General features: G+C 41.4%; 1 protein-coding gene across 1 annotated transcript in view; it reads right to left on the reverse strand.

The window, feature by feature from the left end:
• The window catches only part of CDK17 (cyclin dependent kinase 17), a 131,236-nt gene that overhangs the window by 86,073 nt on the left and 24,858 nt on the right, over nucleotides 1-20,305 (reverse strand). Inside the window, exon 2 of the mRNA XM_032788532.2 lies at nucleotides 13,780-13,928. Within this exon, the coding sequence (XP_032644423.1) occupies nucleotides 13,780-13,897 (118 nt within the window). The 5' untranslated portion in view covers nucleotides 13,898-13,928. The remainder of the gene's footprint in view (nucleotides 1-13,779; nucleotides 13,929-20,305) is intronic.

Raw genomic sequence — 20,305 nt, forward strand, 5'->3', positions numbered from 1 at the left:
ATTTGGAGAGCCTGGATTGATGTCTAGTCCCTCTTAGTCCCAAGAGCGAACAACCCCCAAAACAGAGAGCACAAACAAAAGACTTCCCCCCACCAAGATTTGAAAGTATCTTGGCCCCTTATTGGTCCTCTGGTCAGGTGTCAGCCAGGTTTACTGAGCTTCTTAACTCTTTACAGGTAAAAGAGGCATTAACCCTTAACTATCTGTTTATGACAGCATGTAAAAAGGCATAATGTTTTGAGAAGATGTAAACTGAGGCCCATGTGGCTGCTTTGCCTATTACTGCAATGAGTGTATTTTTCATCAACACACTGGACATAGGCCAGGGTCTGGTGGAACATCTGTAAGTCTAGAAAAGGCTGGACATTAGCAATCATGTAGCCGGAAAGGATGCAACCAGAAACTCACTTAGAGACACTCTGGGTGAAAGAGGGGCCCCTTTAATTCTGTCCATGAAAGAGACAGTCTGGGAGACGCCCTGAAGAGGTTAGTCCTGTGCAAATAAAAGGCCAATACCTCCTCATATCTAAGGTGCGCAGGGGACTTCTTACCTAATCAGATGAGGCTTTGGGGTGAAAAACTGGCAGCTAGCTTGCTGATTTTCCTAGCAGAGATGACAGCTATTAGAAATGCATACTTTATAGACAATCACAGAAAGGTACACTTAGCTAGTGGCTCCAAGGATGGCTTCATCAGAAAGCTGAGGACTAAATTTAAGTCCCACTCAGAAATGGGTTCCTCACATATAGAAAAAGATTAACTAATACTTTGATAAATCTGGAAGTGGTAAGGAGAGCAAACACTAAAACCTCTTAATATCAAAATGGAAAGCTGTAATAGCTGCCAAATAAATTTTAATGGAACTCAAGGAGAGACCCAAATTCTTCAAGTCCCACAAGTAATCTAAGACATACAGAAGGGAAGAACAGACAAGGGACAAGTGCTGTTGGGTACACTAATAGTGAACTCTCTTTCATTTTTTAGTTGATGCTTTTCTGCTATTCAACATCTCCTCTTATACCTCTCTCAAAAACAGGAGACCACTATACCAGAACCATCCAGCTGGGGTGAAGAACATGCCCTAATTCTGAGTTATCAGGTTGAGAATGATCAGTAACTGTAGAGGAAGACAAGACTTGAGGTGAACCAAGTCAGGAACCAAATTTGCCTTGGACAAGTTGGTGTAATTACAATGACCTTGGCTTTATCCTGCCTGATTTTGTTTAAGACTCTGAGGAACAGAAGTGTCAGAAGACAGGCATAGAAGAGATTCCTCGACCAGGAGATGAGGAAGGAGTCTTCCAGAGATTGAAGATCTAAGACCTTCTCTCAAACAGAATCCTCTACATCTTTTTGATGGCAGTAGCGAGGTCCATTTCTGGAAAACCCTACATGAGAAACACACTGGTGAATCAGGCTGTTGACTTCCCATTTGTGGTCCTGGCAGAAATGTCTGCTCAAGCCATCGGCTATAGTGTTCTGAAGACCGAATAAGTATGAGACGAAGATGAAAATCTGATGGGCTATGCACTATTTTCATAGCTGTTCTGCTTCTGCAGAAAAGTAAAGGGGTCTTGCTCCTCCTTGATGATTTACATAATACATACTGGCTCTGTTGTCTCTCGTGATCTTGACACACTGACCCTTGTTCATGAGAAAGAAGAGCTTGCAGGCAAATTGGTTTGAACCACTCTGAGCTCCAGGAGATGTTGATATGAATAACAGACTCTTGAGCAGTTCATTTGCCTTGAATGGTATGTGTTCAAAGAGGAGCTCCCACCCTATAAGAGATACGTGGTGGTGGTGGTGGCGGCAGGGGGGAGTGGCAGGCAAAGGACAGGAAATCCAGTACAAACCTTGTCTGGGTCTTTCCACCAATTGAGCAATAGAACCTGATGAATGATGGACACTAATTTGTTCAGATTATATTTGCTGGGCATGTAAACAGTTCTCAATCATCCTTAGAAGCAGTGTAAATGCAACCTGGCATGAAGTGTGACAAAGGTGCAGGCTGCCATGTGACCTAGGAGCTGCAGACAAGTTCTGGGTGACATATGTGGGTTCATTTGAACCTGTGCGATTAGGTTAATCAATGTCATAAATCTGTCTGTTGGAGATAAGATCTGGATGTTGTGGCATCTAAAGTGTCTCCTAAAAACTCTGTTCACTGAAGTGGTGTCAAAGTGGCCTTTCCCTGTTGACATCTTAGCTTGCTGAATATGGCCCTAGCTTTTCTCATTGCAGAAATAACTTTGTTATGGAGCCCTTGATGACCCACTCATGGAGATAAGAAAGAAGATTATTCCCAACTGACATAGTGTAATCGCTACCACCTCCAGAACCTTTATACTCTGGTAGCAGTAGAAAGTCTGAAGGGGAGCACTTGATATTGGAAGTGCCCCTGGCTGACCACGAAATGCAGAATCCTCTTGTGAGATGGATGCACCATGATATAAAAATAAAATCTCCGGGATCTAGAGATGGTACTATTGCTGTGAGTGTCACCATCCTGAACCTCTGTGTTTTCATGAAAGTGTTCAACAATCTGAGATCTAAGATTGGTTTCCATCTGCCCTTCTTTTTGGGAATCAGAAGTACATAGAATAGAACCTCTTCCTTCGGTGTTGGGCAGTGTGATGGGGTCTGCTTATACCACACTAGCCCAAATAGGGTTAAGCACGTTATTGACAGCAGAAGTACCGCCTCCCTGGCAAGACTGGGCATGCTCCAAGTGCTCTAGTAGTATGAAGGGAGGGAACCCAGCTCATTTTAGACTGGAGGCCGCAGGGGAAGGACCTGCCTGGGAAGCTCCTGTGGAGGACCAGCCACAGCCCCTGACTGCACCTGGAATCGAAGCCATCCACGGCCTGCCTGCATCCCGGCACCTGGAGGAACCCTTGGAGACGACTGGCCCTGCCGAACACAGAGGACCTGACATCTCATGGGAGACCCCAACACAGACTCTGGTAGGAAGTGACCAAGGGAGGATGACAGAGTGGTACCTCCCACCCGGGGAAACTCAGTGTGTTTCGGTAGGACCCCCACGCTGAATCAGTGGCAAGCTGCTATGCCACTGTTAGGGCCCTGGGTCAGGGCCAGGTGGAGTCGACTGGGTCCGGGCCTCCCACCGGGGCTGCCACACCCCATAAGGGGCCCCTCAATGCTCTAGACTCTGGCCACTAGGCCATGCTGCCCAGCGCCAAAGGGCTGCTTTATAGACTCCGGCCATTAGGCTCCACTGCCCTGCATCAAAGGGCGACTCTATAGACTCTGGCCACGAAGCCATGCTGCCCTGCACCGAAGGGTGGCGCCACAGACTCTGGACGCTAGGCCATGCTGCCCAGCGCCAAAGGGCTGCTTTATAGACTCCAGTCATTAAGCCCCACTGACCTTCATCAAAGGGCAGCTCTATAGACTCTGGCCGCTAGGCTATGCTGCTCTGCACTGAAGGGCTGCTTTATAGACTGTGACAGATGGGCCACATTGCCCTGACCCTAGGGGCATGGACCGTCACACGCAGGTATTTGTTCTACAGCTCCTATGCTGAGAAGGGATAGGACTTCTTGTTTCAGCAGATGTTTGTGACATGGGTCCCTAAAAAGGGATGAGGAAGGCAGGTTAAGTGGGGTAATAGAGGTGAAATAGATAGAACAGCCCCACATTACAATCTCCTTAACCCACCTGTTGGAAGTAATCTGATCCCATGCAATTCAGAAGTGAGGAAGACAATCCCCAAAAGGTGTGGCGGAAGGAGCAGGCGATGGACTAATGTAGCTTTAGATTCTGAAGGGGAAGTGGTTCTGGATCCTCAACCGAAACAATAAACCTTAGATGATGAGCATGGCTGAGTAATAGTGATGGTGGGTGGTTCTCTTTTCTGCAACCTGGGGCTCTTCTTAAAACAGTTCCAGTGGTCTGTGGAGGGAGGGAATTGGGCTGGGCAGGATCTCTGGTCCATCTGTGACCTGCTGAACCTCCTTTTGTTTGCAGGTATGTAACACCAAGGGAGTGGCAGTAGCACTGAAATCCTTGAGAAAGTACAAGGATTCATCAGTGGACTCGCTGAAAAGCTTGAGACCATTGAAAAGAAGGTCCTCAGTGGTGTTCTGGACCTCCCTTGGGATTCCTACGGATTGCAAACAGAAGGCATGACACACAACAATCACTGCAGAAATAGAGCAACCTGCCATATCAGCCACATCTAAGGAGGCCTGTAACAAAGTCCCTCACTAATAACTGACCCTCTGCAATGTTCAAATTCCTCTTGATGTTCAGAAGGCAGATGTTCAATAAAAGTTGTATGTGCCATAGTTCATGTGATTATATTTTGTAATGAGGCCTTGGTAATTGTTGATTCTGAACTATGATGCAGAAAACCAAAGACAACCAGGCATTTTTGGCCTTTATCACGCGGGGTTACTTTAGAATGGTGTTGCCTACTACATTTGTTCACAACACTGATGACCAAAGAATTAGGTATTGAGTGTATGAACAGAAATTCAGAATCCTCAGCAGGAAAGTAATACTTTTTATCTGCTCTTTCACATGTTGGAAATCTGATGGCTGGGGTTTGCCAAATTGTTTTGACAGATTCAAGTAAATCCTGGCATAGCGGTAAAGCTACTTAATACAAGGTGGCAGTTGGAGAACGTCAAGAAGTTTGTTAGGTCTCATGCAGGGGATGTGAAGGGACACAACAACCCTTTACATAAGCTCCTGGAACTGTTTAAAACCATCTGCATTGGTGGCGGGGTGGAAGGAGACAACACTGGTGCTTCATTAGGTGAGTAGATGTTACTTTGTGGTGTACCTTCCTCATCAGTCCTTTTACCTTGTTCTTAGAAGGATTCTTTCTGAGGTGGAGGCTGATGCAGAGGGATGGGAGGAGCAAAGGATTGCTGGTGTTCCCCCTGGATACAGCTAGGTGCTCCAGAAAACTGTTGTCGATAAGCAGACTACAGGTCCCTATACGGCCTTGGGCAGGCCATATGAGGGGGTACCCAAGACTGATCATATTAGACAGAATGAGGAGTGATGAAACTGCCTGTGTCTCGTGTTTCTCTCTCAAAAAAGATGTCAGAAGAGGTAGCTCTGGGCTGGTATTTGAGTGATTCTCTAACGGAAATCTGAGAGTCTGAAGAACTATTTTCCTCATAGTCCATGGGAGAAGCAGACAGGGGTGGTGCTGAAAGAGGTTGCTTGTCTCTTTTAGCAGGTACCGAGGAGCCAGGCAGTGCCAAGAATGGTGCAGTACCAGTGATAGACAAGGCTCCAGTACCAGGAGTATTTTCTTATCCATTACTAGAGGTGATGCTGGTTCATCTCAGACAAACAAGAGAAAAACTCCTGCAGTACGGAGTGAATCTGCACAGAAACTTGCAGGGAAAGGTAGTTCTGAGGGTGACATTGGGTTTGACAGTATTAATCAATCAATTTGTGACACATAATTGGGTAGCACAGGCAACATGGAAGCAGGCCCTGCTGTTGGAACCGCTGTCTTTGAGGCACAGTCCTTAGGATTCCTAGCACCATGATCACACGTAGGTGGCACCAAGGCTGGCTTCATAAAGATGGTGCTGGGAACCTAGGGACTTAGAAGTGCCTGAAGCCTTAGCTGAGGGACCCTTAGTACCAGGAGAGCTTGGAGCCCCAGAAGTACCTTTTCTGGGACGCAAGGTCTTTGTGATGACCTGCGTTTCTTGGCACTAACTTTCTTTGAGGGGATCTTGAAGTTCTCTTTCTGGAAGTTTTGGTACTATCCTTTGTTGTTCTCCTCTGTGAAGGTCTAGTCAGTAGATGAGCGGGCTGCAGAGGATGACAGGGTACTGTGCTCCTTGGAAGACCACTGTACTTGGAAGAATATCAGGGGCTGGGTCTGATGCAGGTCAAAGGAAGCACTCCATCATGAGAAGCCTAAGCTTTATCTTCCTGTTTTTTCAAGACCTATTCTTAAATCCCAAACAAATTTTACACTTAGATGAGATGTGGGTGTCCCCTAAACAGTGGATACAGTGAGAGTGACCATCAGTAACTGGGATAGAATTCTGGCAAATGAGGCAACATTTAGATCCAGGGGACTTAGGCATGCCCTGCAGGAAAAAAAAAATCCTTCGAAGATGCAAAGACTCCGAGGGGGAGGGGGAGGAACAAGGCGTCCCAAGGAAGCTTCCTCAAAAAAAAAAAAAAAAAGTTCCTAGAACAATGGTAACTAGTAAAAATAACTAAAAGGGGGCTAACTGAAATCTAAAATAAGAAAATCTAGAAACTATTCCCTAAAGAAAAAGCTAGTATGAAGCAGGCGTTGCAAGACACTCCATCTCAAGCTGAGGTGGCTGAAAAGGAACTGAGTGTCATTTGTCCAACACTGCTCTACATATCTTCAGTATGGGGCAGGAGGATAACCTGGGCAAATGTGTGACTGAATGGGAACTACTACCAAAACTCTCCAGATGCGCATCCACCTTAGATCAAAGGGCAGCACTCAGAGACATTACTTAAATAATTAGTCAGAGCTCCCCATTTCGGAGTGAGTTCTCCCTCAGTGAGCTTAGGAAAGTATTCAAGTGAACCTCGCCCAAAAGGGAGTTCTACAGGAGGACATTTAACTCCAAGATCTGCCACTGACCTGGTCCCGTATGAATCTAGAAACAAAGTGCAAGCAACCCCATGGCTCATCATAAATGCTGAGCAGGAAGCAATCATTTAGGGACTATCTTATGAATTATTTGATATAACATACTTTGAAATAAATCTTTTGGCAAAACACTACAGATCTCAAGAACTGGTATAATTAGAAGCAAAGCAAGGGGGTAGCTGTGTTCTACATTTACAGCTTTGGATCAGCGTCCTGAGCAAACCAATTAGGAGCACATTACAGTAATCTGTTTTAAATGTGACAAAAGGAAGCACAACCATAGTGAGATCCACATCTGAGAACTACAAGCAGGTTTCAAAGATAAACTGTAGAGGATAAAAATGACTCTTGACCACTGTGATAATGTAGGTGTCTGTGCTAAGAAAACTACTAACAGGGACCTTCAACTTCTGCATCTATCTCACCAGGAGGAGGATGTAAAACTGGAACAAGGGACACACAAACAAGTAGATTTTTTCATTGCAATTCTTTCCTATTCAATGTAAAAATTCTTGACATCAAATTTCAGAAGAAAAATTCAGTATTGTTTCCACATAAATTAATGAATCCCTTTATGGCTGTGTGGATGGTTATACATAAGATTGTTCTATTTTGCCTGGTTTTATTTAGACACAGAACCTGAGTTCTGCACTGTCATGGACTTTCTTCCACCCCTGCCAAAACTATGATCTAAAGCTGTCCTGGGGTAACAATCTCCAGTGGGAATATTCTTGTCAGAATACTTATGTAGTCTGAATGATAATCTTGTTAATGCTGTATCTGATGTTGCACTCTCATAAAATCATATAAAGTATGCTGATGAGTGTGAATATAATGTAACTAAAATATGCTTCATGCAAAACATCTCTTGTAAGATATCATTACAAAGCTTATAATATACTAAGTGTAGTCATCCTATTTGTATAAATGTACCACTCCTGTATCTGACACTAGAAGTATGAAATATAACTCTGAGGTCCTATTGTAGTTATGCAAAGTGTGGGCCATTAATGGTGGTTTGAAATCTTAATGGCTCCCATCAGCCAGGACATTTGACTGTAGATGGCTCTGTTTTACTTTTAAGTCTTCCTGTATACGTCTGTGCTGGCAAGTGGGTAATGAAGTGTCACAGTGACACGATCATGTCACCTGAACTGGAATCCATCTTTAACCTGGTGCTTTTCCATTGAGAAGTAGGGAGTGGGAACCCAGAGGGACAAAGGATTCCTGCCTTATGCAAAAGATATATAAGTGAGTGGAACAGAACAAAAGGGGCGGCCATTATGAGAAATCCCCTAGCTACCACCTGAACTGAACAAGTGCTAAGAACAGGAACACTTCTCAAGCTCCCTTCAGTTAAGTCCGCAGTTCTGGAGCACGTGGTTCAGATCCTGGGTCTGTGCTGGAGCAGACTGGTGAGTCTGGCTCAGCAAGACAGGGTGCTGGAGTCCCGAGCTGGCAGGGAAAGCAGGGGCAGAAGTAATCTTGGCATATCAGTTGGCAGCCCCAAGGGGGTTTCTGTGATCCAACCCATCACACTGTAAAACTAGCAGGACTTAAATAGAATGTTAATAAAGTCATGTTACAAGATCAGGGCTTGCAAGTGTCTGCATATGTTAAAGAGCTCAATTACTAAAACCTAACTAAAAATACTTCCTTTTCAGTCTATAATGACATTGATTAAGCCAAAGTCCCTGAGGAGTACTAGATTCCACTATCATGGAATTTAAGTTTTGGAGCAGCTGTCTCAGAAATCCTCCTCTCACTGCAGTAATCTTGTTTTTCCTGGTGATTCACCCACCATCTCATTTTCTGTTTTTCCATCCAGTTGGAACATACTCATTACCTTCTGCATATGTTCCTTTTGCTCCTTCAAAAGTGGGAGCTCTATTGTTTTCAATGCATATGCTTCAACTAGTTGGTAAGTACTACTTTATTTTTGACATATCAGTGCCCAGAATGTCATACAGTACTACAGATGTAGTCTCACCAGCACTGTATTCAGAGGGGCTGCCACCAGTATGGTCAGTGATGTGTATTTGCATATACAGTCCCAAACTGGCTTTTATTTACTTCAGTGTTACCTAGCAAGCACATATCTACTATTCTCTATGCTCTCCTTCTACCTCTCCTGAGAATTTGGTATAATTAGCTTGCACTAGTAAACCAGCATATCTTCATTCCAGGAGTGAGGAGAGCTCCTCCTATGCCTAACGATTTTTATTCCTCCTCTCCTTTTCCCGCCCCCCCACTTCCCCTTTCATTTCCCCAGAGGTCTTCATGTTCCCTCTCCATTTTTCCCTTTTGACCCCACCATCCCCAGGGTTCCACGTTGTGACAATCTTCCCTTTGATAACTAGACATATAGATCATTCAAGTTAGCAATCTTGCTCCAGTCATGTACTTCTGGGCTCCTACTGGTTTTGGCACTACATGAACAGTAATCAGACCCTGGCTGACTTAGGATTCAAGGGACCAGTGCCTTTCCTCTTTCATAGCATTAGGCCAGTGCTGTTCTTGGACACAACACCTGCCCAACACTAAGAGTGAAACTGACAAGGAGCCAGGCACACTGTTCTGAAGCAAGGCTTTCTTCACTCACTATGGAAAAGCCAAATGACAATGATGCTGTCAGTTTCTGCCACACCCTGGCATTTCTTAAAGCTCTTTCCACAAATATTGCCCAGGAATCTAAATACAATGAAATGTACAATGAAATCTACCAGTCAGATTATGATTAAAGATAAAGCTGACCTTAATTTGCCTGAGGTCTGGAAATATCACAAATTAAGACATAAAAATAAAGCGATTGATAATATGCTTAATACACTGATCTGAAAGGTTTGAAACTGTTTGAATTAGAGGCCATGTAGTATAAATACACAGAGAGTTACTACAGGTCCAGGCTTATTTCTGATATTATTTTACATTGTTTCAAGTGCATGGTCCCGAGTAGTCTTTTTTTTTTAATGCAAACTTTTTGCTGTTCTTTAACCCTTCAGAGAATGGAGCCATTTGATTGTTTTGTTTTCCTAATTCTACCCCTGATGCAAATTAAGTCAAAAATCAGGTTTAGAATTATTTTTTAATTCTGTACTCCATTTCAGGTATCTTTATTCAGACTATTACAACACAATGTTACCTCCCATATATTATTGGTATATGATAATCATTTGTTGCTGAAATTTCTTTCCTTACCAATGACACAAAAATGAAAATGTAGTTATTGAAAGGAACCACCAAAGTATACCTATACAGTCCAATTAACTGAGTAAGCAAAAACTTGAAAGTCAAACACACGAAAAATGATTAAAACTTGAAAACGAATGCAAACATTTTTAAAGTGTATAACAATCTGCTCTTTAATGAGAGACAGAATGAGGATTTTGTAGCCAACTTTTTATCCCAGAAGCTCCAAAGATTGCTTTCAGTTTATTTTTAAAGACAGCTACACCATGCATGCTTACAAACACATCAACAAATTTCTTAATACTAATATTTTAGTAACAATTCAAGAGGAATATCATTCCATAACAGAAAATTTCCTATGCTAAACAAAAACAAGCAAGTTTTTAATGTAAGTGGCTTGACACATTGAACTATTTTATCTCCTTTCAATAATAGTGCCACCGTAGGCCAGGATCCTGCAAATACTTATGCATGTGTTTAACTTTACTACCCCAATGCTCCAGTTACTACTCACAGTTATAAAATTAAGTACATGCAGAAGTGTTTGCAGAGGCAGGATCTTGATGGCTAATTACTACTCTAAGAGGGAACTAATAATTGGTGTTTATATGCATCTGTTACACTACAACTGTCAGCTCAGACTTCTAACTTCTAAGAAGAATCCCCACAGTTGCCTTTGAAGTTATAAGAAGTTTGTTTTCATTTCATATTATTTTAAGTATAAGAGGGAATTCCTCGCTACTATTTTTGATTCCTTCTGTATGCAAGGAGAACCTACATAGGGGTATATGAACATTTCAAAGTCTTGTTTCATTTTAAGATAACTTCTTTATACACAGACTTATTGGGGTCTTAATATGGTTGCCACATGTAAAATAAAACGTCAGTATAAGGCTAAAAACATAAAACTAAAGTATAATATAAATATCAACACAACATACTCTAAAACAGGGGTTCTCAAACTGGGGGTCGGGACCCCTCAGGGGGTTGTGAGGTTATTACATGGGGGGTTGTGAGTTGTCAGCCTCCACCCTAAACCCCGCTTTGCCTCCAGCATTTATAATGGTGTTCAATATATAAAAAAAACTGTTTTTAATTTATAAGGGAGGGGGAGGGAAATCATACTCAGAGGTTTGCTATGTGAAAGGGGTCACCAGTACAGAAGTTTGAGAACCACTGTTCTAGAACGTAGGCTATCTTGAATAATGATGTTTGTTAGGCTAAATACTCTGTAACTCATGCCTTGTGCTTTACAACATATTCAAGATGGTTTTATTATAGTCTAAAATATCCCTCCTGTGCTATTGCTTACTCCACACCCCCACTCCCAAACCGTTCTGTATGGTTTCTCCTTCCCACACACTGTCTACCATACACAGTGTTCTTTCTTCCCTTCTGTTTCAATTTGTTTCTTCTTCCCAACAAGATATGCTGGCTCCACTCACATTTGGAAGTGCTTGTAAAGTGAAATTAACATGAGAATTCTGCTCCTGAAAGCACGCTTCAGTGAGCAGGAGTCCTGTTTCAATACATTTAACAAATGCCTTCATACAGAAGCAGAGCACACAGGTTCAGCAGGCAAATGAAGCTCATACACAGCGATGTATTTTCACACGAGTTCTCAGGCATGAAACCATTGATTTTCATTAGACCAAAGTTACAACATTCAAAAAATTACATAAAGGTAAGACAAGCATCTGCCAAACAAACTTGAAAGTATTCCTTTAAAGTTCATGTATGCTATATGGAGTTATTTCACAAGCATACAAAGCTCTGAGAAAACACAGCCATTAACAGAGACAGCTGCAGGTGAGATACTGTTGGATAACTACCCAGGATTTCCCAGAATGCACTCCTTTAAAAGGTTAGGCAAAGTGCTAAATTGGACACAAAATAATTGCGCTAGAAAAAAGCTGCTGTGTAGACACAGATAAAAACTCAACCAGTTAAATCTGATTTTTCCAAAGTGTTGGGTATGAACTGCTTTGGGGAGGGGGCAGAATAGTGGCTCACAATGCAAGGTTAAATGGAGGGTGGGGGACAGAAAGCTCTCTTTCCTAAAGAGAAGCCCTTTGTAATGTGCATGGGCCTAAAAGTTTGCATAGCCTCTGCTGCTATTAAGATTTCACAATTTTGTAAGTTTTCACAGGTACTGTTCAGAAACTTGGAGTGGCCATGAAACCAACAAAAATCATACCAATTACTCTGCTGCTGCTTGAGAAAACTGAGTGTCAGCAGAGGCAGATAGTGGAGCTAATCACTGGAGAGAAGGACTTGAACCACAGAGGCTGGGATAGCAGAGTAAAGAAGAATAATCTCTTCTGGTCACTACTGCAAGCAGCTAGGAGCAGACAAAAGGCTACAGTGGTGAAGCCCTCAGAGTGGCCAAGATGCTTGTAGGATCAGAGAATTATTCTTCTCCCTACCTGGGGCTGTGCACATGCTTTTCAGTCACATTAACCCTACCTGGCTAGCTCCTGAATGCACTGTTCAGAGATATACAGATAACTAGGAGCTCTGCTGGCACAATGCAATAGTCCCATGGAGGATTAGATATGGTACTCAGCAGTTTTAATTGCACCACTCAAGTTCTGGTATCTGTAACATCCTTGAATAAACCCTTTTCACATAACGATCACTCTATATCTGAACTCTCAATCTTCATCCTGCACGCCTTCACAAGAAGAGCCTGAGAGCTTAAATTCATAACTTTGCTAGACATTAAAAATCATGGTCTTAATAAAGATACTGGATTGACGACTTATTACAACAATCTGTAACTTGCTAACCCCTTTTTTTGTCCTATGTTTAAGGATGTGAGTCCGTCACGGAAGTCACGGATTCCGTCACTTTCTGGGACTTCTGCAGCAGCCAGTGCGGCTGGCCGGGGGCCACCTCAGTAGCTTGGGCAACCCATGGACCAGCCGCACTGGCCACTGCTGAGGCAGTCTTGGTTCCCAGCCAATGGGAGCTGTGGGGCCAGCGCTCAAGGGCAGCACACGGAGCCCCCTGGCCACAACTCCACCTAGGAGCTGAAGGACATGTCCCTATTTTTGGGGAGCCTGCCAGCCCCGCTAAACCTCTCCCCCCAGCACCAGCACGGTCCCAGGCTGCATGCTGCCACGTCCCCATGTCCAAGCACTCTCGGTGCCCCTGCTCCCCCCCCTCGAGCACCTTCAGCACCCCCAGGCTGCCTCCTCGCCCCAAGATTTAGTCAAGTACAAGTCATGGACAGTCATGCATTGTGAATTATTGTTTACTGTCCGTGACCTGTCCATGACTTTTACTAAAAATACCTGTGACTAAAACGTAGCCTTACCTATGACTCCAGGGGTGTTAATGGGCCACTTCACCTTGAATATGTTTACCACTGATGTTAACAGTCTGTTCCACCTTGTATTTAGCTGTGACACTCTGAGCACCTTTCCCAGACCTGAGGAAGAGCTCTGCAGAGCTCACAAGCTTGTCTCTCTCACCAACAGAAGCTGGTCCAGTAAAAGGTATTACCTCATTCACCTTGCACCTCTATCTTCTGGGACCAACAGGGCTACAACAACACACTGCAAATCACTGAATAATTATTCTGAGAAGTCAGAGTGACTTAAAGCAGTTTGAAAAATTGCTGCAGACCAAAAATAATTATTTTAAATGGTTTAAAATTAGATATGTACTGAAAATTGTCTCTGTACCACTTGCTGTCTGGGACATTCAGAACATTTAAAAAATTATTATGTAATTTTGATAACATATTTCAGTTCATCTGTTATATTAGGCAAGTTATATAATATGCAAACCGAAAAGGGTAAAAAGTCCTAATGTTAGCCAAAATGGAAAGGAAAGAAAATTTATCAAGCTTCTAAAATATTATAAACAATGGAATATGTTATTTAAAAAAAATACTTTAGTGTTTGACAGAATCCTTTTAATTAAAAAGAAGAGGGGAGGAACATACTCACCGTTATCTTTGCTGCTGTTTTCTTCAATTGTCATTTGTTCTGCCAGCTCAGACAGTGATTCATCAATGGTCTGGCTTCCACGCAAGGTTAGGGAAAGTCTCCTCTTAAACTTTTTCATTCTATCAATAATCAATCTGGCTTAAGGAAGCCTGTACAAAAAAAAAGGAGGGAATGGAATTCCATTATTATATTATATAAAAAACATAGGATATTAGTAGAATTGAGTTACTGTGCACGCTGCTACAATCCAAAAAACAAACAAAAACTTGAGTTGCAAAATAGATAAATAAATGAAATATATAAAATGTGGGAAATATTGCAGATTGTTTACTTGTATACACATGATCTTTTGGCTTTATGAAGTCTTTTTTTTTACTGGAATTTAAAATACAGAAAACCACATTTTAGGTTTTGAAATCAAGACAAATACTTATTTTAGCACTTAACCATTCCTACTACATAGCCTATGTACAAAAAATTGTATCAAGGAATTTGTATGCCATTTTAAGAATTTGTGAGTTAGAAATATGTTCAGAAAATTACTACTAAAATTGTTAGCTAGTAATTTTACAAGTTAAGGCACTATTTATTTTACTATATATAATGCACCAAATTAATACTGAAGACAATTTCTAAATAGATATAGCAAGCTATATATGTGAAAATAAATAATTGATGAAGAGAGCTGCAGATTATAGTTTTACAAGATAGGTGATTTTTACACAAATACATTGCACCTTTAAAACATCCCATATTAGTTTCCATGTAATTTGCACACTACACTGGATTTGTGTTTATACCAGTATCTTACTAGGGTCCTGATCCTGCATCAGGATCCACTAGTACAGGTCCTGGTGTCCATGCTGAGACCCAGTGAAGACAAATGAAGAAATGAACAAGCTAACATCAGAGAAAATAACATTTTTTCACTAATTTCTTTCACTTTAATAGTTGTATGTGTTACTACTATTGTGAAAATGTGATTTTTAATTTGAGGGCTCTTTTTAAAAAAATATTTGCATTTTTATTATTTATGAAGACTTTTTTTTTAGTCTTTGGCTTTATTAAAACTTGTTATTTATTTATTTATTTTTAATTTTGGGCAGATTTTAAATCGACTACATTGACTCTGCATTTGCAGATCCCAAGATAAGATCTGGGCCTATAATTTACTGTGAAAAATTAAAACAAGTTAGAGAATAAACATTGGATTTATATTTATTAAAAGAACACTCCTTAAATTTGGACCAAAGTTTAAAAACAAGTTTCCACAAAATAAATTAATTTTTTTTTGTTTTTTAAAATTCCAATGAGAAATTTTAAAAAACGTCAATTTAATCCCATTTCCATATGACATTTATTTTTTAAATTTAGAAATGACACAAGTAGCTACAAATATAAAAAAAATTGAGAAAATGTTATTTTTCTCTTTTTCAGTATGTTTCCTTCATGTATTTGGAAACACTCTGTAGACAGTCAGAATCGCTGTTCTGTTGAAGGTCAGTTTAGCACTTCACATCTTGGAGGTGCAAAAATTCTCCAGAAAGGACCATATTTTTGGAGTTTAGTGTGCCCACCCTACACACACCCACATCATCTATCATCTGAAAGCTTATTTTATGTACATTTAGATGAGGTAGGTTGTGGGACTATCAAGTGGTACGGTAAGCCAACAACCGAGGAGACACAATGGTACTCAAAATGAGAAAGTGTCATTTTTTGTGCAGAAACACCTCGATATGACTCTGACTACAGTTTATACTTAAAATTAATTTCAGCATCTTAATGTGGTGTTTCTCAGTCAAAGATACCAAACGACAATGTATTAAAAGATTTGGTGTTGCATGGGCTAGTATTTTTTCCAGAAATGATGAGCTGTTTAGCATGTGGCAAAAATGACGAATATCAACAATTTGCAATATACTAACAAAAAATGTTTTCACATTGCATGTTCATAATTGTCCAAGCATCTCCCAGTGATAATACTTTTCTATATTTTCAACTAAAATTTGCTGACCAGATTATTCTCATATTGAAGATTGTGCAGAAATGGCAGTAGATTACCGGGCATAATTTGTTCTGCAGAACTGACAGCTATCACAGAATCATAGGATTGGAAGGGACCTTGAGAGGTCATCTAGTCCAGTTCCCTGCACTCGTGACAGGACTAAGTATTATCTAGACCATCCCTGACAGGTGTTTGTCTAACCTGCTCTTAAAAATCTCCAATGATGGAAATTCCACAACCTCCCTAGGCAATTTATTAGAGTGTTTAACCACTCTGACAGTTGGGAAGTTTTTCCTAATGTCCAACCTAAACTTCCCTTGCTGCAATTTAAGCCCATTGCTTCTCATCCTATCCTCATATGTTAAGGGGAAAAAAATTCTCCTTCTCTTTGTAACAACCTTTTACATACTTGAAAACTGTTATCATGTCCCCTCTCAGTCTTCTCTTTTCCAGACTAAGCAAACCCAATTTTTTCAATCGTCCCTCACAGGTCATGTTTTCTAGACCTTTAATAATTTGTTGCTCTTCTCTAGACTCTCTCCGATTTGTCCACATCTTTCCTGAAATGTGGCGCCCAGAACTGGACACAATACACCAGTTGAGGCATAGTCAGCACAGAGTAGAGCAGAAGAATTACTTGTCTTGTCTTGCTTATAACACTATAAACGTATGTGAATTCCTAATGTAATGCCTCTACATCTGTAAGTTGTTGTACATATAATGTAGCATGTAGTCTGCATGGTAGAAAGTTTTAAATTGTAATTACCTATGTGACGTTGCACCCCATAATGCTTTATGGGGGTATGCTTATGAGTGTAAATGTGACATAACTGGAGTATGCTTTATGCTAGATATGCCCTCTAACATATCTTTGCAAAGGTTATATTCTACTGAATGTATTCATCCTATTTGTATGCATGTATCATTTTTATTTCTGAAGTTATGAGTGTTGGCTCTATGTTTGTGTTTACAGTATTTGCTGTAGGAAGCACATAAGGCAGATTCGGTCAACATAGTGTGAAGGGGTTATTCAAGTAATCGGGAGTACTTAACTAACAATGAACTACAGGAGATGCCAATCCACATCTAAGCTTTCTGGGAACGTTCAAACTAACATGCAAACAATAGCCCAGGTGACTGCAAAACTCCATCTTGTTGAAGAGATTTTACACAGGAGAACAGAGGAGTTTCTACCTACAAGAGAAAGACTATATGAGCCTCTGGAAACCTCTCCATTTTGTTTTCAGGTGGCTCAAGAGATAGCCTCCCACTCCAAAGAAATGCCTGAAAGGAACTGGAACAAAGGCTCGTAACTACGGGGGTCTCAGTGATTGTTGGACCCAGACTAGGAGGAAGTCTAGTCTGTAAAAGAAGCTTATTGGAACATCTCTGAGGGTGAGATTTACCTGCATTTAGTTTCCTACTGTATTAGGCTTAGACTTGCGTGATTTATTTAATTTTGCTTGGCAACTTACTTTGTTCTGTCTGTTATTACTTGGAACCACCTAAATCCTACTTTTTATATTTAATAAAAATCACATTTTCCTTATTAATTAACCCAGAGCAAGTAATTAATTCCTGGGGGAGCAAACAGCTGGGCATATCTCTCTATCAGTGTTATAGAGGTTGAACAATTTATGAGTTTACCCTGTATAAGCTTTATACAGGGGAAAACAGAGTTATTTGGGGTTTGGACCCCATTGGGATCTGGGTGCTGGAATCAGGAGCACTTCTTAAGCTGTTTTCAGTTAAGGCTGCAGCTTGTGAGGGCCGTGGTTCAGATTTGGTGCAGAGAGGATGTGTCAGTGGCAATTGTTCTCAGTCACTCAATAGATCCCATTCCTAATTCCCTCTTCCATGCTGGTGGAACAATGAGAAGAACAGACAAAGCTGAATTAGGGCAACAGCTAGAAGCTCAAGATGAAAGAATCCAGGAATTAAGAGCATGCAAAAAAAAAAATAAACATAGTGTACATCAGAAATGATGGCTGGAGACAAATTCCATACATTGAATGAACTGGCTGATGAGCACTTGAGGCAGGTCCTAAAATGATATGATAAAGCTAATTTTGTAACTGAAGTCTTGACAAATATGACAACAGTAACTCTGTGAAAAGTGCAGAAAGACAGCAACAGACAGGATCTAAGGTTGGATGCAAGAAATATTAGATGTTTGGTGGACACACTCTCTCTCCAAGGAAAAAGTTTCTAAATGTGACATCCAACAAGCAGTGACTTGTAAAACTCCTCTGTGAGTATATGGTTCAAAATGCATCTGAGAGTGTAGGAGCACACCCAGCACAAATACACTTTGTCATTGCTGTTCACTACTTTCCAAAGATGGAACACACAGATGACATGTGGATCAAAACAGGCACCATTACCAGCACAACTGAGAAGCGTTGCTTCATACCCGTGCATGCAATTTGTGATGTGCTCACTCCTGACTTCTGTAACATACTTACTGACTTGCATGTGTTAACAGGATGCAACTGTGTCATCTCTATTTGGTACTGGGGAAAAAAATTGAGTTTAATGTTGTCAAAACAAAGGGAACTTACCACTTCAGAGATCTTCCCAAATTGGGAGAGAGTAACGGACAAAATTTCTGCAACAAAGAAGTTGATAGCAATGTTGTATGACCACAGCGAGAAAGAAAAGAAGACCCAAAGGGTATGTCTAGACTGCAACTAGACACTTGAGGCTGGCCCATGCCAGCTGACTTAAGCTAAGAGGCTGTTTAATTGCAGTGTAGACATTCAGGCTCCGTCTGGAACCTGAGCTCTAGGATCCTGAGAGGTGGGAGGGTTAGCTCGAGCCCAAACATCAACACTGCATTCGAAGATCCCCTTAGCCTGAGTCAGCTAGCATGGGCCAGCTGTGGGTGTCTAACTGCAGTGCAGATATATCCAAAGAAACCAGATTTGCTTGCATCTCAATCTAGCCATCAAAAAGGACAAGTCATTGGCCAAACTCCCATCATGTGAAGATAGTTTGGAAGAGTATGTCAAAAGAGCATCTTGGCAAACAAAGATTTTGATGTCTTTGCACACAGATAAACAATATACTGGATAACCATTGCAAGATGGATAGAAAAATGTGGATGAAATACTTCCTGTACTCAAAGGCCCTATGGCATCCGAGCTTCTACAAGACCTTATCTGCCTTGTACCAATAGGGGTCACTGCACAGTCAACTGTGCCTGTAGTCAGAACAATCTTCCCTGCAGAAAACTGTGCACGTCAAGGCAATGAAAACTGTGATAAACCATGCCCTCTTGACAGAGATCGTAATGATGAGTAAGAGGATGATTATGATGTTGACCAGAAATGTCACTAGCATGATTACATTTCAGTGACACTGGTACAAAATTATTAGATTTTGTTTTACCCTTTAGATCGTTGTTGTGATGCTTTGAGGTCACAAAGAAATACAATTTTATGTCTTGAAATAATATATAGAATCATTGAACAAAGAGAAAAATGCAAATATTACAAAGTGGTCATTTTAACATGTTGATGGTGTAATTGTTTATCCCTATTTCTATGGTAACAGTACCACGTGACAGCGCCACATCATGTCATTTTAAAATAGCCACAATAAGCTTTCAAATGATATATACTGTGCATGTAAGTAGGGAGGATAGATTCTGTCGGCCAAATTAGTGGTGTCTGCCACTCACCTATCTGAAGCATGAGTACGACACATGGTTCCCACCCTGGGGAGAGTTCATGTGCTTTCTCATCATAACAATGACAGTACAGTAGAGTGGCTGCTATTCTTCTACATTTGCGGCCTGCACAGTACTGGGAGCTCAGCAGAGTGAGTGGTATGTGGAAGTCCGTTTTATCTCCCCAAGATCTTTGCAGAGGCCCAGAGCACCTTGGAATATTGGAGGCAGTCTAGTCCTTTGGTCCTTCAGAAGCAATAAGACAGAAAGCATTCAACAGACAGCCCCCCAGATGGACTTGGAGAGAAGGCAGAAGACACTAAGCACGGAAGCTAAGGAGAAGCCCCCCACTCCCAATAAGACCAAAGAAAAATTTGGAACAGTCCACAACGAAGCAGAAAGTAGTAGTAAACTCTCACAATCACTAATGTTGATATCAGAAGAGGAATGGAACCATCCACCTCTGCCAAAGCAAAGAGCAGCAAGAAAAAGAGGTCATTCTGTGAAGGCTGAAGTAAAGGCTTTGTTTGAAATGAAGTACAAGCTGAAGAAACATTTCCCAACCTCCTAATCCTGCCTTCAGTTTCTCCCGTGGGAGCAGGGAGTAGAAGTAAGCTAGAAGTGGAGTTGCCCCAGCCTCTTCCACATAAGCCTTAAGAGTTAGAAGCATGGACAACAGGGGCTTAGAGATACCCCACCCATCAAGCCCTTAATATAGGACCTAGGATAAAAGGCAGCAAGTTTCTCTATCCCTTGTCCCTTTCACAGAAAGGGGAAAGGAACAAGGATGGAAGAGCAACATGTGCAGAACTCCCCAAACTCAATCCGCTCCACAGAAATGAACAGCA

This window comes from Chelonoidis abingdonii, chromosome 1 (assembly GCF_003597395.2).
Source record: "Chelonoidis abingdonii isolate Lonesome George chromosome 1, CheloAbing_2.0, whole genome shotgun sequence".
Classification (NCBI taxonomy): Eukaryota; Metazoa; Chordata; order Testudines; family Testudinidae; genus Chelonoidis; species Chelonoidis abingdonii.